Source organism: Gymnoscopelus microlampas, assembly GCF_963454915.1.
Source record: "Gymnoscopelus microlampas genome assembly, chromosome: 15".
In the NCBI taxonomy this organism is placed as follows: Eukaryota; Metazoa; Chordata; class Actinopteri; order Myctophiformes; family Myctophidae; genus Gymnoscopelus; species Gymnoscopelus microlampas.
Window position 1 is genome coordinate 30,698,657 of NC_139952.1, and position 23,344 is coordinate 30,722,000.

At 44.2% G+C, this 23,344-nt stretch overlaps 1 protein-coding gene across 5 annotated transcripts in view; it reads left to right on the plus strand.

The window, feature by feature from the left end:
• trioa (trio Rho guanine nucleotide exchange factor a) overlaps nucleotides 1-22,801 on the plus strand; it is a 97,318-nt gene extending 74,517 nt beyond the window's left edge. For 2 of the 5 annotated variants that reach the window (XM_084081148.1, XM_084081151.1), the window contains 26 exons: nucleotides 204-447; nucleotides 988-1,095; nucleotides 1,599-1,795; nucleotides 2,588-2,758; nucleotides 6,403-6,498; nucleotides 7,190-7,338; nucleotides 7,453-7,519; nucleotides 7,750-7,853; nucleotides 7,946-8,015; nucleotides 8,155-8,244; nucleotides 8,977-9,069; nucleotides 9,556-9,606; nucleotides 9,704-9,781; nucleotides 10,332-10,523; nucleotides 11,010-11,190; nucleotides 11,609-11,875; nucleotides 11,963-12,492; nucleotides 14,569-14,816; nucleotides 15,310-15,451; nucleotides 15,571-15,598; nucleotides 15,884-16,046; nucleotides 16,677-16,798; nucleotides 17,279-17,357; nucleotides 17,924-18,124; nucleotides 19,154-19,292; nucleotides 19,810-22,801. In XM_084081148.1, the coding sequence (XP_083937274.1) occupies nucleotides 204-447; nucleotides 988-1,095; nucleotides 1,599-1,795; nucleotides 2,588-2,758; nucleotides 6,403-6,498; nucleotides 7,190-7,338; nucleotides 7,453-7,519; nucleotides 7,750-7,853; nucleotides 7,946-8,015; nucleotides 8,155-8,244; nucleotides 8,977-9,069; nucleotides 9,556-9,606; nucleotides 9,704-9,781; nucleotides 10,332-10,523; nucleotides 11,010-11,190; nucleotides 11,609-11,875; nucleotides 11,963-12,492; nucleotides 14,569-14,816; nucleotides 15,310-15,451; nucleotides 15,571-15,598; nucleotides 15,884-16,046; nucleotides 16,677-16,798; nucleotides 17,279-17,357; nucleotides 17,924-18,124; nucleotides 19,154-19,292; nucleotides 19,810-20,373 (4,374 nt within the window). In that variant the 3' untranslated portion in view covers nucleotides 20,374-22,801. The remainder of the gene's footprint in view (nucleotides 1-203; nucleotides 448-987; nucleotides 1,096-1,598; nucleotides 1,796-2,587; nucleotides 2,759-6,402; nucleotides 6,499-7,189; nucleotides 7,339-7,452; nucleotides 7,520-7,749; nucleotides 7,854-7,945; nucleotides 8,016-8,154; nucleotides 8,245-8,976; nucleotides 9,070-9,555; nucleotides 9,607-9,703; nucleotides 9,782-10,331; nucleotides 10,524-11,009; nucleotides 11,191-11,608; nucleotides 11,876-11,962; nucleotides 12,493-14,568; nucleotides 14,817-15,309; nucleotides 15,452-15,570; nucleotides 15,599-15,883; nucleotides 16,047-16,676; nucleotides 16,799-17,278; nucleotides 17,358-17,923; nucleotides 18,125-19,153; nucleotides 19,293-19,809) is intronic. The other 3 variants (XM_084081149.1, XM_084081152.1, XM_084081150.1) reach the window with 2 other exon arrangements.
• Nucleotides 22,802-23,344: the final 543 nt, after the last annotated feature.

Consider the following 23,344-nt stretch of genomic DNA (forward strand, 5'->3'; position numbering starts at 1 on the left):
CTGTCTTGAAACTACACAAGAAAATGTTAATGTTGAGTTGTATATTTATATAGTACATTATGCAAATTGATATACTAATGACTCCATAGCAAGGCCCTCAAAATGTTTATAAAATACTAGATTTTAAACAAAGGGTGCAGAATTATCTCCCCATCCAGCCTCTTAATGGTCTCTCTCTCTCTCTCTCTCTCTCTGCATGACAGCTGTCGGGCGGCTGTGAGCTGACGGTGGTCATCCATGACTTCATGGCGGGCAACAGCAACGAGCTGACGGTGCGCCGCGGCCAGACGGTGGAGGTGCTGGAGCGCTGCCACGACAAGCCCGACTGGTGCCTGGTCCGCACCACGGACCGCTCGCCCGCCCACGAGGGCCTGGTGCCCTGCGCCATGCTCTGCATCGCCCACTCTCGCTCGTCTATGGAGATGGAGGGCATCTTCAACCATAAAGGTAGACCGGAACTGGGAACACTGGGTGACGTGTAGATACAGTAGGAGGTGGGATTCCAAAGTGTGTATTATATCTCAGTTATGTCATATAGGGGTGCAACACTTAATAGAACTAATCAATTTAATCTATTGAAAATAATCAATCAGGCACAAGCAAAACAGTCAGCTCCATATATGGGCACAAAAGGGGGCATGACCATATATGGGCATATATATAGGGCATATATATACTGATGACATCTGCGATCTCCATATATGGGCATAACAGGGACAAGGATTGACGGATACACAGATCTCTATATATGGGCATATTGGTCGGATCAGCGGTGTGAGGGCCGCGGTGTAGTATAGTAAAAAACGCGCTTCTCGATTATTCGAATAATCAAAAAAGTAACTGATAGAATAATTGTTATGAAAATAATTGACAGTTGCAGCCCCAATGTCATACAAAAGACAAACTGGAACTTTGAACTTGTATTGTAAAGTGATCTTTCTCTTTCATGCTCTCTAAATGCCTTCTCTCTTTCTCTACCTCTGTCAGACACGCTGTCAGTGTGCAGTAATGACTCCATTCTGCCAGGGTCCTCTGCCACCCTGCAGCCTGGACATGGCATGGGATCCCACACCTCACCTGGACCCAAACGACCGGGTACACACCTCTGACCCAACTCTGTAGCCCTGTGTTCCCTTAAGGCTGCAACTAATGTATTGTCTAATGTATAACCCAGTCTTTAAATTGCTGCATATTCTTATCCAGCAATCAAAATCTTAACTTTTCCTTTTATAATATGGATCAAAGCTGAGCATCAATATTTTGGTGGAATATGTAAATCGTACATATTCTTAATCACTTGCTAACATTTAATTTCACGATGAATCATTATAAAGTGTATAATTTCAGCCCTAAATCCTCTAGAACAGTGGTCCTCAAACTGGGGTTCAGGAACCGGGGATTTACTGTGTAGATTGGGGTCCCAAAGCTGGTAAATGGTATCAAATGGGGGTCTGTGTCCTAATGCTCATCAAACTGGGAGTCCTTGAAATTAAAAAGTTTGAGAACCTCTGCTCTAGAGACACAAGTCCTGGGGACCCCAGAGAACCACTTGAGTTTAATACTAACGAGGTGCCCGTTTTTCCTCGTCTTGTTGCCAGGCAACACGTTACGCAAGTGGCTGACCAGTCCGGTGCGGCGGCTCAGCAGCGGCAAGGCGGATGGCCACGTGAAGAAACTGGCTCACAAGCACAAGAAGAGTCGCGAGGTGAGGAAGAGCGGTGACGCTGTGACACTGGGCTCCCAGAAGGACTCCGATGACAGCGCCGCCACGCCCCAGGACGAGACCGTGGAGGAGGTGGGTGCAGCAGTCGCATCCAGTAAAACAGAGGCAACGTGTATAGGGAGGGACAGAGGGATGTAGTGGAAATCTCATAACTCACACAAACATGGACTTCCACAAAAAGCTGTCATCAAGCAATTAATAGGAGCTCCTATGAGACCTGCAGCATGCAGGCAAGTCTCTTAAATACAGTTCACAAGTCCCCTTTATACACAGCAGGATGATACAAATAGATGGAGTTTGGTTGGTGGACCGGTCCATAAATGGTTATTTCTACATGATCTTGCTGAGCTACCCTTGGCAAGCTACCAACAGGTGTATCGGACAGAGCTGCAAATAGGAAAAAAGGGAATAAAACTGACTGACCCCTGTCCTTACAGAGAGCTGTCTGACAGCAGGAATGAGGCGATTGGCAATATAAATTGAAGCTATTATTTTTATTATCATTATTGAAGCACCATACATTTTAGTATTGTCATATCTGCCACGACGGGGAGAGAGAGAGAGATGGAACATATATATTGTACTACACGGTACATATAGTTGTGGAGAATGTGGAAAATGTATTTAATTATTTGCAGGTCGTCTTAGGTCTAGTTAGTAAAAACACTAGTCTCAAAGAGGTTTTTAAAAAGTATGGAAATTGTTTACAGAAACTGTGTAAGGACTTTCTCTCTGTGACTTAAACACACACACACACACACACACACACACACACACACACACACACACACACCGTCTCTCTGCACCCTACCTCAACTGACTCGCATCTCCTCGCTCCATCACCGTGCATGTGTCTCGTTGCAGAGGGTCCGTAACGAGGGTCTGTCCAGCGGCACCTTGTCCAAATCCAGCTCGTCGGGCATGCAGAGCTGTGGAGAGGAGGAGGGCGAGGAGGGTGCCGACTCCGTACCGCTGCCTCCACCCATGGCTATCCAGCAGCACAGCCTTCTACAGCCTGACTCACAGGATGACAAGGTGAGGCAGGGGAAAGGGACTGTCTGGTCGGCGTATAGGGAAGGCATGAAGGAAGAGATGAGACGGAAAGAAGGGAGGGCTGGGGACTGACAGATAGGCAAAAAAGACATCGTCTTATACATCGTCTTGCGATCTACAGTATAGCCAATAATAAGCTCACAAGCTTGTGAGCTTATAGATTGGCAATTATTTTGGTGCGATATGACAGAGCATAAATTGGGCAAAAGACAGACTGATAGCTAAGCAGAAAGGTGGGGGCAATTATTCACACGGTGGCCACCCCCAACGTCACAGTAAAGGTCTTCACGGGTCCACCCACACCAAAAACTCGAGATGATACCTGAGACCCGTATGGTTCAGTTCCATGTTTGATTATAGTCTACTGGGTCCAGGTCTGTTCCCATTCTGTTACCATGGGTCCTGGTTCTGTTTATCATAGTGTAATACCCGAGTGGATCCGAGAAGATCAGATTATACTAGCATGAAATAAGGGAGGAAAAGTTGAGCTGCATGCCAACGAGTTGCTTCAGAGCGGATCTAACTGTTGTACAGTATGCAGTACGCACATTTTGTTTTGAAAAGGAACGGGTCCTTTTACTGTTCGGATGCATTACTGTTCGGGCTTCGGGTCTGTCATTTTGGACCTGTGAAAACCTCTACCCCATGGGTTTCCCACCCCTCTGGAGTATGACGTAAGAGCAAAATGGCTGCCATGTGAATATGGTCATTGGGCCCAGATAAGTTACACTAAGATGGGCACAAGACTAACCGTGATTTGGGAATGGGTTTGGGTAGGATAAATTCAACAGATACTGTATGATTGAATACATCTTATTCAATTGTGATAAGGCGATTTGTTAGCAGGAGAAGAAATGCTGGTTCAGATGGAAAATACCTGAGTAAAACCTCCATAGGAAAAAACGTACAGTATGTGCATATTGCCCTAAAGGCTGCTACACATGCTGACACCGGGCCGTCTTCCTTTTTAGGATAAAATCATTCCTTCTGCAGTTCAGTTGCTCTTGCAGTTATGTTTTTTGTTTCCCAACTGTTCTATAGATTACATTTTTGCTCATTTCAGCCTTATTCTTTTGCTTTTGCCAAAAATGGATGTGTTTGACTCTGTTTTTGAGTGACTTGCAGTTTTAAGTTATGCATAGCATTGCATCGTATCGTACCCGTGGACTTTGCATCCTGTTTCTCCTCAGCAAAATCCTGAGTACTGTTTAACACTCAGGAGTTTGCTCTGTGGGGAATGAATTTGCTTCAGGTGGTGCTGGTCTGGTTGGCTTTTCCCTAAAGACAGAAACACCTCTGACACTAATTTCTGTTTCTCTTTGTTTTTGTTTCCTGGTCGTATCGTTTGCTGTTTGCCATGTTGTAGCATTACCTTGATTTATGTCCTGTCTTTGCTTTGTCTCAGTTTCCATACCTTTCCATTTGAAGTTCCCCATTCTCCCCCTTCTGTCTTCTCCCGCAGTCAATTATTCAAGCTCTCTCCTTCTTTTCCCCGTTCTCGGCACTTTTCAGCTTTAGTTGCTGATGTCAAATGCCTTTTTGTTTGCGTTTGGATTCCATGACATTAGATCAAAGGCTTATAGATGTCTCTTCTTAAACTCACTGTAGATTTTTTCTAAAGGTTTCCTTTTTCTATCTTCTACGCTTTTAAGCCCCTAAATTTACTTTTTCTTTGCCACACGCAAAAAACAAACAAGAAAAAAAAGAACTTTGTATCTCTTTTTAAAATCTTTAGTACAGAATGTCCTGCTTCCATTTATTTTTTCTGTTACTTCACGTTTTGCATTGCCAGCCTGGTTCCTTCAACACAACTTTTAAAGGACAGTCACGTGTTGCGCACGTCACGGGAAGCTGCTGTGAAAGAGAGTATGTATTTGACAGCTAACTCTGGACAGAGAGTCGTCCACATTTATTAAACCCGGTCGTTTTTGTTCATTCCTAGACTCAAATGAAGAGGCTGTTTGGTCTCATTAACGCCAGTCTCCTTCCAATTACTGTTGAGATTATCATCTCTTGCCTGCTGTAGTTTAAACAGTACAGTATCTCTACCCCTGGGAGGTTAGCACACATCCACTGCTTTCTCTTCACCAGCTTATGGAAGGGTTTGATGAAAATAGACATTGATTGACAGTCGGATGTTTGGATATTAAACCCTATGGGTTAACGCCCCCGCATGGTCAAATAAAAAACATAGGTGGAGCCACGTCACCCCCCGCCCCCCCCCCCCCCCCCCCCCCCCACACCCAGATGAGATGACGACTCACTCAATGAGCCCCGCCCCTCTTCATCCCTCCGTTTCCTGACACCCCCTCCCCTCCCTTCACCACCCCGCCCCCTCACCCGTCCTCACACCCCCCACCCTCTGTGCGTTAAACTTCATTACCCATGCGAGTAATTGGCATCTTAACGCTGGCGAGGCCAGAAGGGCACACATACAGCCTCACCCAGAAACCTACAGTAGTTGGGGGAAAGTCTTGAAGCGCAGCACAGCAAGGGTGAGAGCCTCCTGAAATATACCTCTTTCATTTTCTCTGTTTATACATTCTCTTTACAAAGGTCCATCCATCCATCCTTCACTGGAACAAAAAAAAATGATTATAAATAAAATGTTTCATTAAAACTTATTTTGAAACTCTGACTTTGAACCACTTTTTCACTTTTCCACTTCATGTTTTTGTCTTTTCCACTGACATAATTCTATATTCCATTAACCCCCACTCCTGTTGACTTTTCTTTGAAGACTTATTGCCTAGCATCAATATTTCATTGGCAAGAAACTCTTGGAGTCTCTTTTTCAGGTTAAAACGTCACTGTACAGAATGGTACTAAACCTAAACATGTGACATCTTTGTTAGTAACGCCATTTTTCAGAAGGTTACAATCAAAAATTCACTTTGACTACTATTAAACAACTAAACTATTGTTCTGAATAGCAAAGACATTGAATTTACAACAGAATATTTCTACATAGAACAAGATAAGCAACAGTGAAACATATTATCCAACAATATTAGTAAAACTAATGATATTAGGCTGATATTATATGTATTTGTCATGGAGCATCTGTTTCAGGTTCAGCACTTCTTGAAGTCTGGATTTTAATGATAAATAGTGTGTTATAAGACATCTGTCTTCACAGATGTCTTCACATAGTCACATAGTCACTAGTCACTTTGTGAATAGTTATGGATTATTAGTTATTGATTGATTTAAATGGCTTATCATTAAATTAAGTTGTTCAAGTGAAGAGATGTAGTTTTATATCCTAGACTTTGCTTTACAGTATCTAATGATGACAGAGACTTTGTGAAAACTGTCCAGCATTGACCATAACTACGTCCCGCATATCCCACAGGATATCTGTCGATAGATTGGCTTAACCACTTAAACCCAATATTAAAGAAAAAAACAATTTCAAAATGTTTTTGAAAATTTGTGCAAGCTTTGTGAGCTTGCAGATCAGCCATTTTCAAAAGATATTTTTTGAAAATGTTAAAATAGCCTAAAATAGGACCACCAGGGTTGAAGTGGTTAACACAATATTATCTGGTGTAGGTTGCTTGCTTGCGTATTTCTAATACGTCTTCCTCTCTCCCTCGCTTTTCGCTTCCTGCGTTACCACCCAGACGTCCTCGCGTCTTTCCGTCCGTCCGTCCAGCTCCGAGACCCCCAGCGCGGCTGAGCTGGTGAGCGCCATTGAGGAGCTGGTGAAGAGCAAGATGGTAGGGGAAACACATTTAGGTTGTTACGGCGGGCCATTTCTATGTCCCTCTCAGTGCACATATGGTTTGATTCTTTTTGCGGCCATGTGTCTTGTAGAAATGCCCTTAAGCAAGGCATTTGGATCCCTAAATGCTCAGTGATCGAAGATCGGCAGTTAAATGTCAACTATAAGACACAAAGTGGCTCTTGCGAGTAAAGCCTGTTATGTTTTTTTACCACGGTATGCCTCTCCTGAAATATGTCTTCGCACGCACGCACGCACGCACGCACACAAACACACACACACACACACACGCAATGTATATAGGTCATATATACAGTTGATTGATTGTACTTATTTGTTGTTTATGTACACTTATGTACATTGATAGACTTGCATACATTGAGGTAAATTCATATTTATGCCATATTTATAATAGCTCATACAACATTCAAATCCTGGGCGGTCCAAGTGTGGGGCCCAAGCAAGGACCCTAAATCTCCTTTCGTCTTTTTTTGGTACCTTATTCCTATCCCCTGTACTTTTACTACCTGATACTATTATTCCTCCTTTGTTCCTGTATCTATCTATCCTGTGTTTCATACAGCGGTACTGCCATGACAACTGAATTTCCCTCATGGGATCAATACAGGTCTATTGATCTACATGCACGCAAACATTACTCATTGGTCTTCCTCCTCCACGCACAGGCCCTGGAGGACCGGCCCAGCACTCTGTCGGTGGAACAAGGCGACAGCAGCTCTCCTTCCTTCAACCCCTCCGACAACTCGCTCCTCTCCTCCTCCTCCCCCATCGACGAGATGGACGAACGGAAGACCGCCGTCCTCAAGAGGCGACAGTATGTACCGCTCCATTCCTCCCTCTGTCACAGAAAACAAATACACAGTGACTTTTTATAGTTTTTGTATTAAACATGATTCTGACCTGGCCATGTGTGTTCTTGTTGCTGTAGTTACATACTGCTGGAGTTGGTGGAGACTGAGAGAGACTATGTGAGGGATCTGGGCTTGGTGGTGGAGGTGAGTGTGTCTTTGACTTTAACTATAAATTAGACCGATATATTGGTTTGGCTGCTACTTTATATTGTCCATTATTTGACTTTTTTTGCAACATCGCTATTGGCAATTATGCACTCTCTAAAATCAGGATCGGATGCGACCCAAAAATACAGCATTGGTCGCATTCCACTCACTGTACATCCCAGTTATGCGTATGAGGTTCACTGTGCTCATACCATCAACCGTTTCAGGGCTACATGTGCCGAATGAAGGAGGAAGGGGTTCCGGATGACATGAAGGGGAAAGACAAGATTGTCTTTGGCAACATCCATCAAATCTTTGATTGGCACAAAGAGTAAGTAGTGACGCACCTGACACGGTGAGAATAGGGTGTATTGTCAGTGCCGCTTCGTTGCTAATCAGCACGCATGTGTCTGTCTTGGACAGTTTCTTCCTGGGGGAGTGTGAGAAGTGTCTAGAGGATCCTGACAGACTAGGGCCGCTCTTTGTCAAACAGGTTTGTGTAAGCGTTCTCTCCCAGTCTATGGGTTTTTCTGTTCTGTGTTTTGGTTTGGTTGAGTGCACTTTAAGGCAAGTCTGAAACCTGTGTGTGTGTGTGTGTGTGTGTGTGTGTGTGTGTGTGTGTCTTTCCCCAGGAGCGGAGGCTAAACATGTACGTTGTGTACTGCCAGAACAAGCCTAAGTCGGAGCACATTGCCTCAGAGTACATCGACACCTACTTTGAGGTACTACTTTCAGCTACAAAGGGATTCTTTGATCTCTGTTAAGGCTACTACACACACTGCAAGATATTTGCTCCGATTATGCTCTCGCCAACCTCTTTTTCTGCTCGCCGACAAGACCCCCGATCTGACGCAAGATCACTGAGGTTTTGCTCGCGGTGTGTGTGTAAGGCTCTGCAAGACGATCCGGCCGCGATTCTAGCTTGCCGATGCCTCCCCGAGCGTTTCTAGATATCTAGCACGTTTGATGTTTGGCTTTGTCGCCGACTGGAAATCATACTGTATGAATGGGGTTGCGATCACTCTGCGAGGAGATCCGTGCTACAGCCAATGAGAGCACAGTATTAGGAAATTAGACTATCAGTAAAAATAGGATAACCTACTGTTGACCAAACAGTGAGTCAGGACCCCATTTTTATCACCTGCAAGTGAATATCCCTTTATTTAGTTTTCTACTTGATTTTTATTTAAAAAGAACAAAAAATATATTTTTTAAAGAATTTCTTCAAAAAAACTGTGACACACTAAATTTAATGGTGTATATACACTAAATTTAGCATTTAGCAGATCTACAAGCTCACGTGTTGTGAGCTTTTAGATCGTCTATTTTCACTAGTTTGGGTCCCGGAATCAGAGAGATTTCTGATTTGGGTCTCGGGCTAAATGTTTGGGAACCAATGACTGGGATGAGGATAAGAGTTGTGAAATGTGTATGAACGTCTGACCCATGTGTAGGACCTGAAGCAACGTCTGGGTCACCGGTTGCAGATCACTGACCTGCTCATCAAACCCGTCCAGAGGATCATGAAGTACCAGCTACTGCTCAAGGTAGGGCTTCTTCTATAGCAGGGCAGGGGCACCAGACCATAAGCCACTGCCTTCAGGCTTAGATTACTTAAAGCTACACTCTGTAACTTCATGGCTTACCCCGGGTTCGAACCCAGGTCTCCTGCGCAAGTGCTGACATTTTTGACGACTGAAATAATAGAGCCTGCCTGCTTGCTCAGGGGAGATATGTAATTTTTACCTGCTGGTCGACAAGTGGTACTGCATACTATACCACTTGTCGACCAGTCGTTTGATGATTTGGTGATAAAAGGAAAGAGCCCATCAGCACTTCCACAGCATACTGTATAGCAGGCACAATATCACCATGGATAAAAACGCAATGAAGCCCTAAGGCTTATTTCTATTGTGGTCCTCTAATCTAATCGACATAGCTTTTAGATAAACGCTGTATGAAAACGTTTGAACACTGCAGCTGTCAGAGCTTTACTCTTAAGGTCCCAATTTCCTCTTTTTTTGTTTTTTTAGGATTTCCTCAAGCTGTCCAAAAAGGCTGGGCTAGAGACTGTGGAATTGGAGGTGAGCTAAGAGACTGAGTTTGTGTGCCATCCGTTATGAAAACGCAATGTGCTTTACCCGCTCGATTTAACGTTTGCTCATTTTCGTCCGTTTACAGAAAGCGGTGGAAGTCATGTGCATAGTGCCAAAAAGATGCAACGATATGATGAACGTTGGCAGACTCCAAGGATTTGATGTAAGATATCCTATTCTCTAACTCACTGGTTCTCAATGTTGGGTCCAGGGACCACCAGGGGTCCAAATAGACCCTTACAGGTCTGTAACTCTAAGATTATACAAATGGAACCAAATAGACCCTTACAGGTCTGTAACTCTGAGATTTTACAAATGGAACCAAATAGACCCTTACAGGTCTGTAACTCTGAGATTGTACAAATGGAACCAAATGGGTCCATTTAAGTTAAATTAACACTGAGGATTTTACAGTGTAGAGTGGGCTCCCAGGGATAAAATATTGTATCAAATGGGGGTCTGTGGCCTAATGCATTTTAAACTGGGGGTCTTTGAAATTCAAAAGGCAGAGAATTGCTAACAGTCATAATGTTGTACGTCGTGTCACGGCACATTGTTGGCTTGAAAGTATGTTCCTTTCGTCAAGCAACGCCATTGTACTATGTAGTATAAATTAGGCTTATCCTCCCTAACACACCTGATCCATCCTAACATGTCTACGATTGGTCTCTTCTCCGTCATTCTCTTTCCCCGTTCCTCCCTTGGTCCCCTAGGGAAAGCTGGTGGCTCAGGGTCGCCTGCTGCTCCAGGACACCTTCTTGGTTGCCGACCCAGAGGGGGGTCTGCTGGGCCGCATGAAGGAAAGGAGGGTCTTTCTGTTTGAACAGCTGGTGATCTTCAGCGAGCCCCTGGACAAGAAGAGAGGCTTCTCCATGCCCGGCTTCCTCTACAAGAACAGCATCAAGGTAACGTCCTGGCTTCAAAAATGGCCGCCAGTGTGTCATGTGAAGATAACAGAGCATTGTGCCGGCTCAGTATGCAAGGGAGATGGGTAACCATCTGTGCTGTGCTGAGACTCAAACCAGTTTACTCCAAGTTTTATTTATTGCCGAAAATAGCGGATCAAAGCGGTGTGAGCTTGTCGATCGGCTAGTTTCGCCGCGCGACATAGGCGTGCAACAAAATGTATATCAGGCTTCATAATATGCACAAATTACACTGTTTTGAGTCTCGGCACAGCCTCTGTTGCCTTTTTTCTGCATACTGCACCTCCCTCTCCACAACAAATATCCACAAAATAATAACTGCCTCCTCGATGCTGATGAGTGATTGTCTTTTATTTGGAGAACATAGCTCATGTGTGCCATTCAAACCATTTGAGTTTTTACATCTCATAGACAAGGATGGTTTATATCAGTGTAGCTCCAGCTGGGTTCTTCTCTGTACTGCAGGTGAGCTGTCTGGGTCTGGAGGAGAACGTGGACAGTGACCCCTGTAAATTCCTGCTGACCTCCCGGGTGTCCAACAACACAGTTGAGTCCTTTGTGCTCCACTCGTCCCACCCAGGCGTCCGCCAGGTCTGGATGCTTCAGATCGGCCAGATACTGGAGAGCCAGCGCAACTTCCTCAACGGTAGGCTGACGCACGCACGCACAAACACACAATTGTGGCTGAATTTAAGAATATAGCCTTTTTTGACGACATTGGTATTGTCAATAATGCAGCCGATGTCTCGGTTTTAAACCTTTTTTAAAAATTCAAAAACCTCACAATGTATTGTAAGCTTGTAGATTGGCTAATAATCAAGGTTAAAAGATATTTTACAAAATGTTCATGTAATTTGTATTTTTTTTTTGTTTGCTTATGAGTTAAACGTTCTCAAATAGAAACTTAATTACAGTTTGTCAAATAGAGTCCGACTTAATCGGTGGTGTAGGATTCCAAAATAGGGATCGGCATCAGACCTAAAAATATGGCATCAGTCGGACTCTAGTTAAGAATAACGAGGAAATGTCAATGGCTTTGTTTTTCCACCATTCCCCTATCCCAGCTCTGACCTCCCCCATAGAGTACCAGAGGAACCACATAGGGGCGAGTGGCGGGCCATGCATACCCGGTGTGGGAGCTCCGGTGGCCGTCAGCGGTGGGTCGGCTGTAACCGCCGGCTGCGGGGGTGGCGCCCCCCAGGCGAGCGCCATCCCCGCTTGCCCCCAGGGGGGCTCCCGCCGGCCGTCCAGGATCCCCCAGCCGTCCCGCCTGCCCCAGCCCCTACGCCATCACCCCGGGGCCGACGCAGACGGCCCCAACAAGATGACAGGTAAGGGCCCCGTTGCTGCAAGGTCCATTTGAAACGTGTTCATGTCATAAAGAAGGAGATTTGAGGTTTTGCTTGCTTCTGATCCAGGTGGGTCCCCCCGTCCTGTCCCTCCTCCCTCGCTCCCCCCCGGGGGTGGTAGTCCCCAGGGCAAGCGCCCCCTGCAGGCCGCAGAGGACCAAGCACAGACCCACACACCTGCCACCGCCGTAGCCCCCATTCCCCGTGCCACAGTGGGACCCCTGCCCACCACCCCCAACTCCAAACCTCGGCCGGGTGCCATCTCCCCCATGGCCCCCCCTCTGGCCACCCCTGCCTTTGGCAAGGACGCCCTCCCCCCTCCCCCTCCCAGCCCCGGCCAGAGGTCCTCCGGATCCGGGTTCTGGAGCTCCATGCCGGGGTCTCCGGCCAGCCGGCCGGGCTCATTCACCTTCCCGGGGGAGGCGGGGGAGAGCCCGGTGCGTCAACCAAACCAAAACCAGAACCAGAGCCAGACGGGCCCCGGGTCCGGCGGTCAAAGCCAAACCCACAGACACTCCACGCACAGCAAGGAGGCAGACCGGATGAGCACATGCTCCTCAGCCAGTGAGCAGTCCATCCAGTCTACCCAGAGTAACGGGGTAAGATAACTACCCGCTGCCCAGGCTTGTCCGCGGCCTACAGCCTCGGGGCTGTGCTCACTAACCCGGCGGACGACGGGAGCAGCAAGGCGTTTTCCCCGCCATGTCCTGTCTCGCCGCAACCAGCTCTACTAATCCTAAATCCTGTACTACTCTGCAATCGCTCTCTGTCACCGTCTTCACGGCTCTCCGGCATCATCCTATCTAGCTTTCACACAACTTTTGTCTTTACTGAAGATACTTCATTCTGTCGCAGCAGAGGTAGTTTTTTGTCTCTTCTTCTCCCTAACGCTTTTTGGACTGAGGTCCTACACTTTCCCTTAACGGCGCTTGTTCAACTCTTCTTCAGCGTTTCTTAAATCGAGGCTGTGTCTTGTTTTGTTTTTTCCCTACTCTAACTAAGCTCGCACTAACACCAGGCTAAGTGGTCGGCCTTCCCTCCACTCTCGCTCTCCTCATGGGTGTGTTTACTTTCATGTGTCTCTCTCTCTGCAAACTAACCTCAAGACGTTTGTGGTTCATCACCACAAACGTACTGGACTTTTTAACTCTCCCTCTTCCTCCTCCTCCTCTTTGCCTGGAATGACAGAACAAAGATGAATGAAACGGAGACCTCTTCATCTTCCTGCTTCTTCTCGCCATCCCAGTTTTCTTTTTTACTAGTTTTCCAAGAAGAAAATGATTAATATGTGTACACTTCTCATTAAAAATACTTCAATGAAGATTGTTCCTAATGTCTGTTCACACTTGCTTATCTCCTGACTTTGTGTCTTGCTTTGACCTTTTCCCTGACTAACCACTAGAGATTGCTGTATTGTTTATTGCAGCATACCAGCCTTTTTGAGGTGGATCCTTTGACACTCTTTACTTTGATAGGATTTGATTCCTCAAAACTGTCTATTGATATCTTTTGTAGATATACCGGCCTGTTCATGATTGTTATTGAAGCCTGATGCTTCTCAAAACATATGTTAAACACCTCAAAATCACTCAAGACTTACCGCACTTTGTATAATTTTCTCACTATTTTTTTGTGCCATAAGCTAATCCACCCTACCAATTGTCATGCATATACATGAATATGGGACTTAACACATCGGGTGCCAGCATTTTTTCATAACAACTTACCGTGGGTGCCAGCATTCTCCCCATTGACTGCGCTTTGCTGTTTAAAGTTTCCGCGTGCGTTACAAGCAAATCCACGCAAAAAAAAGCATCGATTCATGTTCTGCCATGAGCCTGGCTACAGGCTGGAACCATAACATTCCCCTCGCGGGTTACAACGGGGGGGGGATCGCGCATGACCGTTTTTCCCCACAGGAAACAGATTCGGAGATATAGGCGTTTCAAAGTAGGAAATAGACAGGAAGCGGATGGGGGAGAAAAAAAGTGTTTCCGGTGAGCGATCTGGCACTTCCTTCGCAGGATTACAATGGGTGCTCCCAGAGCTGCTCTAGCCCTGCCCGCGCGGAGAAAAACAAAAAAAACAAAAAGACTGAAATCACGGTTCAGACCGTGTTCATGACCGTGACCGAAGCTTCGGAACCGCCACTATGTAAACACACGGTTCAGACCGTGTTTGGCACCCGATGTGTTAAATATGGATTTTGAATGAATGAATGAGTTTTTTATTTTGAGCATTGTTTAAAAAAAGACTATAAAACAATGTAGAAGAAAAAAAAGAATATAAAACAGAAAACAACAATGTCCGAAAAGGAGTAGGATGAAGTCTAAAACTTACAAACTCCTACCCCCTTTTTCACTGGTAATTTTCACAATTTTTCTAAATGTATTCACAACCTAAACCTCTCCACATGCATGTTAAAAAGAAAACCTATGACGCAGTTGACTTAAAATACATCATTTAGAGACATCAGACTTCAAAAACAGTCATGAATAGGCCAATATGTCTCCTTTCAAAGTAAGAGTGACAAATGCATGTTAAAAAGACTGGTATGCTACATTAAAGCAGAAATTAAATAAAAACATCTATAGATTTCAACTTTAGCGTTTAAACGTGTTCATACAGTACATGTGTGTTTTTAATCATAATACTACTAATTGTGTTGTGTGCAGAGTGAAAGTAGCAGCAGCAGTAGTGTGTCCACCATGCTGGTAACCCAGGACTACGTGGCAGTGAAAGAGGATGAGATCAGCGTACTGCAGGGCGAGGTAGTGCAGATCCTGGCCAGCAACCAGCAGAACATGTTCCTGGTGTTCCGGGCGGCCACCGAGCAGGGCCCCGCCGCCGAGGGCTGGATCCCCGGATACGTGCTGGGACACACCTCGGCCATCATCCCCGACTGCCCCGACGGAACCATCAAGTAAGACCTCAGGGGCTGTTTGTCTCATTTGTGAGACGGACGGACTGGGGGGTTGAGCCGTATTAGAACAATGATTCTCAAACCTTTTGAATTTCAAGGACCTCCAGTTCGATATGCATTATGCCACGGACCCGCATTTGATTCAATATTTTATCTCTGGAACCCCAATCAGCACTGTCAAATCCAAAGTGTTACAGACCCGTAAGGGTCCATTTGGACCCCTGGTGATGCCTGGAACTATCGTTGAGAACCATAGGCGTAGAACAGTGTCTGTCTTGTCTGTGTGTGTATGTATGTATTTCTCCCCCAAATCATGCACAAATATGGAGTTACACATGTCATCAAAATATTTGCCCAAATATAAAGTTCCACCCGGCTATGTGGAACCTGCAAACTGATTAATTACCCTGCCCCTGTTTTTCTGTACTACAAATGCTGGTGTTTCGATTAAAATATGAAATAGGGTGGTTCATCTGTTTGTCTGTGTTTGAAGTAGGAAGTCGTCATCGTGGCACACATCCCTACGCATCCGCAAGAAGTCTGAGAAGAAGGAGAAGGAGGGAAAGAAAGAAGTCAAGCTGGAGAACGGGTACAGGAAGTCCAGAGAAGGCCTGGCCAATAAGGTTTCTGTAAAGGTAGGAAAGGCTGTTGCGTACATCTTAGGAGACTTCAGGGTATTTAGACATTTTTCTAATTTATCATGATTTATTATTATTACCTTTTCTCATCTGTCACGTTTGCTCTGTCTTTCCAGCTTCTAAATCCAAACTACATCTATGATGGTAAGTGATATCAGTCATCATCTTAAGTCTTTAGTCAACTTGTCATTTTGCATACATCCTGGAGCATCATAAGTGTTAGGCTGCACAAGAACGTCTGCCTAAAGTGTCTAACCAGAAGTACAGGAAGTTCTGGGAGGCGGCATGTAACATGTAACCTTGTACTTCGGGTTAGACAATTTAGGCAGTAGTTGTTTTCCAGACTTTATCTCCTAGTGAGATGGAGATAAAACTCTAATTTTCCTTCTTATTACTGACATCGTGTGATCTTTGGCCCTCTATCTCCAGTTCCCCCAGAGTTCCTCGTACCCCTGAGTGATGTGACCTGTGACAACGGCGAGAGTGTCACCCTCAGGTGTAAGGTCTGTGGAAGACCCAAAGCCACTGTCACCTGGAAGAGCCCCAACCAGAGCAACCTCACTAACAACGGCCGCTTCAGCATTGCCTACAGGTAAAGAAACATGGCTTAATGTTAGCTTAAAGCATTGCCTACAGGTAAAGAAACATGGCTTAATGTTGGGTAAATGCATGCTTCAGCATTGCCTACAGGTAAAGAAATATTGCTGGAGGCGCCAATACATAGCCAAGTTGTTATGGCACAGGTGGTGTCTGACAGTGAGTCCCAGGTTCGATTCCCGGCCCCGGCGGACCTTTGCTGCACATGACTCCCTCACTCTCTACCTGTTTCCAGTCTCTCTCCACTGAACTATCAATTTGGATCATTTGGATTCCATAGAAGCCAGCATGTCTTCTATGGAAGCATGTTGCGCAGCGAAAATAGACGGTTTCGGTTATTATTTAAAAGATTAGAGCATTTGAAGTGGTCAAACTAGTAACATGTTCAGAAGCATCGTCCATAAAATCTTAATAGTCTCAGATATAAAAGCTAAGATTAAAGTCTCAATCTGTGATTTCTTCACCTGGTTGGCAGGTGTCATAATTTTACATATAGTGTTGTGCTAGAGTTGGGGGTTCCTTTCATAATGTTTCACAAATTGACACATTAGGCCGTACAACATTTAATTTTGCTTTAATCCATGCATTCAATGCCTGTGTGTGTGTGTGTGTGTGTGTGTTGCAGTGATACGGGCGAGGCCACCCTGCGGATAGTCGGCGCATCCTCTGAGGATGATGGTGTTTACACATGTGTGGCCACTAACGACCTGGGCAGTGTGACGTCATCGGCCAGCCTCAGAGTACTAGGTGTGAAAGTTGGCATTTGTACATATTCATAATAAAACTATATAGACAGTGTATCCATATCTCTGTATAAACAAAATTCTCCATTAAATGTTCTACCTGATTATAGTTTCTATATCAGCGGTTCTCAAAGTGACATCCTGGGACCCCCAGGGGTCCTTGCGGCATTCCTCAAGGACACAAAATGTGTAAATCAGTTCAACCAATTTAACCCTATAGACAAGAATCTGATCTATAGGCTTACAACGGGTCTGTTGTGAGCTTGTATATCTGCTATTTTCCCAAAAATATATTTTCATTTTTACATTTTAACAACACAAATCTTGTATGGGGGTCCCGGGCACAGGATATTTTCAGATGGGCCAAATACATATTAATTTATAGGTCATTCACATGAAAACGTTTGAGAACCACTGTTCTATATACAACTGTAAGCATGACCTTGCATTGATCTGCTGTGTTGTGTGTTGTTGTTGGTTCCAGCTGTGTCCAGTGATGGAGTCAGGGTGATCTGGAAGGACAACTTTGAGTCTCAATACATTGAGGTTGCAGAACTGGGCAGGTAACTATGTCCATCTCTTTAAAGGAGTTGTTCACCCAAAAAATGACAACTTTTCTATCATTTAAACTCCCCACGAAGCCTTGAATTCATGGAGATTTTTTTGTTTTCCTGAGCCAACAATTTGATGACCAGCGGAGTCTCCTACTGCTCAGCCAACCAGTCATCAAATTATTGGCTTAGGAATGCGACAAAAACAAAAAAATCTCCATGAATTCAAGGCTTCATGGGGTGTGAAATTGATAGAAAATGTGTCATTCTTTGGGTGAACTACTCCTTTAACACTGTCCCCCATGCTGCACACTCAAGTCTATAAAGCAACGTTTTACAGTTAATTATAATGATATTTATGATGATGGTAAAGTTGAACATGTAGGCTAATGGTGATGACAAGCAAACAAAACGTATGTATTAAATTATGTTTATTTTTTAGGTTGTTTTATCATGTTGTACAGCACTTTGGTCAACCTGGTTGTTTGTAAACGCGCTTTATAAATTAAATTTACTTGACTTGACTATCTGACATTGAAACTGCCATTTTTAAGCAAAGCTTGTACTTTTTCCTTCAGGGGTCGTTTTGCGGTGGTAAAGCGGTGCGACGACCGAGGCACCAAGCGCTCGGTGGCGGTCAAACTGGTGAACAAGAAGCTAATGAGACGAGACCAGGTGACCCAGGAGCTGAACCTGCTCCAGAGACTCCGACACGCCCACCTGGTCAGTCTCATCGACACGTACGAGACCTCCAGCAGCTACGCACTCGTCCTGGAGATGTGAGTGTGGAACAAGTAGAATGGTGCCCTGACATTGACTCTGTGTTTTTGCAGTCAGTAAATAAGTAGAGCAACGATTCCCAACCTTTTCTGGATCAGGGCTCACTGGAAGAGCTCCAATGTGTCTCGGGCTCTACAAATGCCTTAAAAAAAAAGTAGTTCTCACACTTTAACCCATTGAGACCTGAAGCCGATTCTACATGTCTCCTAAATCCCAACAGTTTTCTGAAAAACTTATGTTTCTATATCAGTGGTGCTCAATCTTTTTCATGTCAAGGACCCCCAAAATGATATGTATTTGGCCGCGGACCCCCATCAAAATATCTTGTTCCAGGGACCCCCAGAAGCAAAGATTTGAGTTGAAAAAAATTGCTTTAAAAAAATATATATTTTGCACACATTTTCACGATTTTGCAAAAATAGCAGATCTACAAGCTCGTAGCGCGGCACTTGGTGCAGCACTATGAGCTTGTATATCTGCTATTTTTGAATAGCCCAACGTGTAAAATAATGCTTTTTAGCTCAAATTTAAAAATGACACAGTTCCAGGTCTTAATGGGTTAAAGAATTTTCAAAAAATAGCAGATGTACAAGCTTGTATATCTGCTATTTTTGAATAGCCAACCCTAAAATCTAAAATGACACGGATGCTTTCCCGGTTTTAATGGGTCTACGACTCTACGTGGTCAAATGGATTGGCCTTTTCACAGCATGTTTATTTTGATCGATCAATCGATTGTGTTCCAGCTTGGATCAATGGAACTAAAATCTGTATCACAATGAAACATACTTACTTAGAATGAACAGTCAAATTTTCAAGGTTTTAAGCGCAAAATACCATGATTTTTTTTTCACATGAATTGTTGTATATTATTGTTATTATCATTGCAATCTTAGCGATTTGCCAATTCTTTGGAGGCCCACTTGCAATATCCTCACGGTTAAACAGTGGCCCTGGCCCACAGGTTGGGAATCGCTTAAGTAGGGTTTTGTGCGATGCCGGTCTGAAGTGTGTCCTTTGTGTTTTAGGGTAGATCAAGGCCGTCTCCTGGACTACATTGTGAGCTGGGGGAATCTGACCGAGGAGAAAGTGGCCTGCTACCTCCGGGATATTCTGGAAGCTTTACTCTACCTTCACAACTGCAGAATAGTACATTTGGATGTAAAAGTATGTTTATTTCACCCATTACAAAATGCATTGTGTTACCTGTGACTATCGTTAGTGAGCTTGCTGGCAGCAAGCCCATCAATTCTCTCATACTTTCACCTAGAAACTTTAAAATGTTCAGCTTGTTCTGGAATCCATCAGATTTTCTACTACTATTTTTTACTTATTTATTAAAATAGAGTTCTATCTTTCATACCGTGAAACCTTAAAACGTCATTCAAACTTAAAAACGTAAAATGTTCAGCTCAACATTGTTCGGATCCATTGTGATATGTTATACTTTTTGCGATCAGTTTATAAGGATTTTATAGTATTTTCAGGTTTTGCAATACATGCACTACTGTTTTTCACTCAATGCTGTTTCTAATCAATGTATTTATGCTTCTGACTGTACGTTCCTCTCAAATGCAATTTCTACTAAACATGTTTTTTCTTTACAGCTGTTAAGCAAGCCCATTCCCCAGGAACTGCTTCTTTAATTGTGTGTGTAATAAATTCGAATAAATCCTCTCTGCAGCCTGAGAACCTGCTGGTGGCCCACGACTCCAGCGGCCAGCCTGTGGTCAAACTGACTGACTTTGGTGATGCTGTGCAGCTCAACAGTGCCCACTATGTTCACCCCCTCCTGGGCAGTCCCGAGTTCGCCTCCCCCGAGCTGGTCCTCGGAGAGCCGGTGTCCGTGACCTCCGACCTGTGGAGCCTAGGGGTGGTGACCTACGTGCTGCTGAGCGGCGCCTCTCCCTTCCTAGACGAGAGTGCCGAGGAGACGTGCCTCAACATCTGCCGGCTGGACTTCAGCTTCCCCAGGGACTACTTCCACGCCGTCAGCCAGGAGGCCAGGGACTTTGTCTGCTTGCTGCTCAGGACAGATCCCGCCAGGAGGCCTCCGGTCGGCCTGTGCCTCCAGGAGCCCTGGTTACAAACCGGGACAGGGAACAACAACAGCCGGGGCAGGGCCGAGTGCTGCCTGGACACCTCTCGCCTGGTGTGCTTCATAGACCGCAGGAAACACCAGACTGACGCGCGGCCCATCGGAGGAATCCAGAGCTTCATCCAAAGCCGCCTCCAGGCCAGAGTCTGACGCTGGAGGGAGAGATGGACGGAGGGGACGAAGAGATTCACTACTCCAGCCCCCTCCCTCGACCCCTATACTGCCTTATGTCTTGTTATGGAACAGAGCAAACTGGATACACAAATAGTGTGGTGTTTCCACAAGATGTGAGGCTGTAGGGATGCAGCGTTCCCCCCGGAGTTGGGCATCTCAGAAGCCTGAATGGAAAGAAATAAAAGGAGGGAAAATAATGTATGCTGATCTCATCCTCTTTCAGAGAATGTCCGTTTATAAAAGTCTTGTAGTCCTTTCACCAATGAAATTGAGACCTGTTGAGGTCCAAAGCCAATCAGAGCCCTAGAGAACAGAGTTCTCAGCCAATCAAACAAAGATGGATGTCCTTGTCTACTGCTGCTTGCTGGTTTCAACTCAAAAACAGATTTTTTTAGTAAAACACAAATGTAAAAAGAAAAAAAAAATGTATTAAGTAATTTATTTTCCTTTTGTGGGAGTTTGAGCCGATCAAAAGAGCCAAGCGATGGAGTCTAGACGCCACTGCACAAAGTAGCAAAGCTTTCAGGAGGAAGGCAATGCTAACAAGCTAGCGATAGCGGCAAGAGCAATGTTTGCCCCTTCCCTCTTACTGCTAGAGAGGGAGAGAGACGCTCCGTTTTTGCTCTTTTACTCTGTACGTCACTCAAAGACTTTGAGAAGCAACCCTTTCTTAATGAAATATTGTATAGAAGAGAAAATGCTGTCCATAAATTTTCAAAAACCTGTTTTGAGTTCAAATAAGAAGAATAAAAAACAATTGGAAAATGCTCATCAGTTGAAGATTGCCATGCTACTTTGGACTCCATAGACACTACTCTTGAGTTTCCAGGGACCGAGCTTCCTGGCTTTGCTGAGACATTTCTACATCTGACCATGTGAGCTTACCATACGTACCTAATCTAATGCCTGATTCATACTTAGTTGCGCACTGGAGCGCAACTAATTATAAATCACCCTTAAGATACCATGGCAACCATGTTACAAGTGATGATGCTGCACTGTCCAAACCTCTGAAAAGAAGCGATAGACAAAAACGATTCATTGTTGCTTTTACTAGATCAAACTTATGTTGCGCAAATATAAGATGTTTAAGCCTTACTTTGTATATAGACTTTTAACTGCCTTCTTTTCCCTCAACGTTCAAAATGGAAGCCTGCCTTTCGGGAGGCGGGACAAATGAATCACACAGATGTAACGTTAGATTGTTCATGGGCAGCAGAGCCCGAGTGGCAGCAGGGATTGCCAATCAGACGCAAGCGAGCGGGGAGGGAGGGGAGGGGACAGATTACTGTAAATGCACTCACTGTATGTTATGTTTCTGATTCTTATGTGCAATGTTGCGGCTTTAACATTTTATGCAACTATTTATGAAGACATCTGTTGTATCTGTAATAAATCTAGAGAAAAGCATGTACGTGGTACTGCAAGCTCTGCTGGTAGTTGTGTTTATTTGATTTTGAGTATTAGGACTTCTAGGCCAATTTTAGGAGTCACAATCTACACGGCACTTATGGTTTGATCAAAATCATGTTGACACTTTTTCTTTTTGTACTGTAGGCCTATGTAGTTATTGGTACACCAAAGTTGCCCTAGCTTTACAGTACTTAAGATATTTTATTGCGATTATATTTTGCTTAATTTAGGCATATTCTTTCTATACGTATGAGAAGATTGTTTACACCCGTTTATTAATTAATTTCGTTATTCACAGCCTTCATTGCAGTCCTGGGAAATGGGAATGAAAGACACTTGCTGTCATAATTCACATGCAGTGAGCAGTTTAATCTCAAGATTTAAGTGTCTTATTATTATACATCATTAGATACTGTACATGCCATTCATTCTTTATTCGTGTAGACACTTATTTGCCAAAAATAAATGATCTTTTTTTTACCCTCTTCCCCATAGAAGACCTACCTCTTTTCAAATATTGACGGAGGCATAAGGTAGTTCTTGTTTTGTCCTAACACAAAGTAAACAAGAACTATACTTAGTCCTAGTGGAACAACTAATGCTTCTATCATCAGTGACACTCGCCCTGGCATGTTGAAGATGCCTTTGCTGGAAATTAAAACCCATAATGCTCTGCCGACTGTTTTATCAACATGAAAATGCTTAGTGTATGTCACGACTCGATCCAAAATACCAGAAAGAGGACGTCTAATTTACTAACCTATTATTTATTATAAAGGTGTGCATAGGCCATTAAAAACAGAAAAACATGGATTTGATACCTCAACGTTGCTTTCTTCCTTTTTTGTTTCCAGATTCATGTTTCATAAATTCCATAACTTTTTTATTTCTTTGCATGTATATTGTTTTGTACAGATCACATTTTTTTCTCCCTGTGAATGTTTTTATTTTTGTCGTCACTTATTTGAGAATTAAACATACTGAACATGTACCCTACTTGACTTATTCTTTAAGCATACATTTTGTAACAACCACTCATTTCATATTAAACAATTCAAGATAAAGCACCTTGATCACACCAGGCATGTATCAGCTACAGAAAACACTGTAGCTGATGCACAGCATTCATCAGCATCAAAGGTTTTGTCCAGGTTATGGTTTGCACAGAATGAGTTTTAGGTGCAATTAAATACTTACTTCTATGATTGTGTCACTGGCCAAAAATAGCCAATCTACGAGCACGCATTGCAACACGAATTGTGAGCTTGTAGGTCGACTATTTTCGACATGTGAAATATAGTATTGCACTGAGCTACTGAGCACAACTGTGTTCTGCAAGAGCTTTTCGTGCTTTTAGCAGGACATTGCCTCTCAAAACTGAATTTCATGTGGATATCTGATGTCATGTTTTGCCCAAAAATGTAGGGACAGTGGAACTGAGATTAAGAATTCTGAAAAGGGGGAAAGATATTTACACACTGGCCTACTGGCAGTGTGCACAAGAAATTTGGTCTGCAGAGTGCTGTGCAAGATT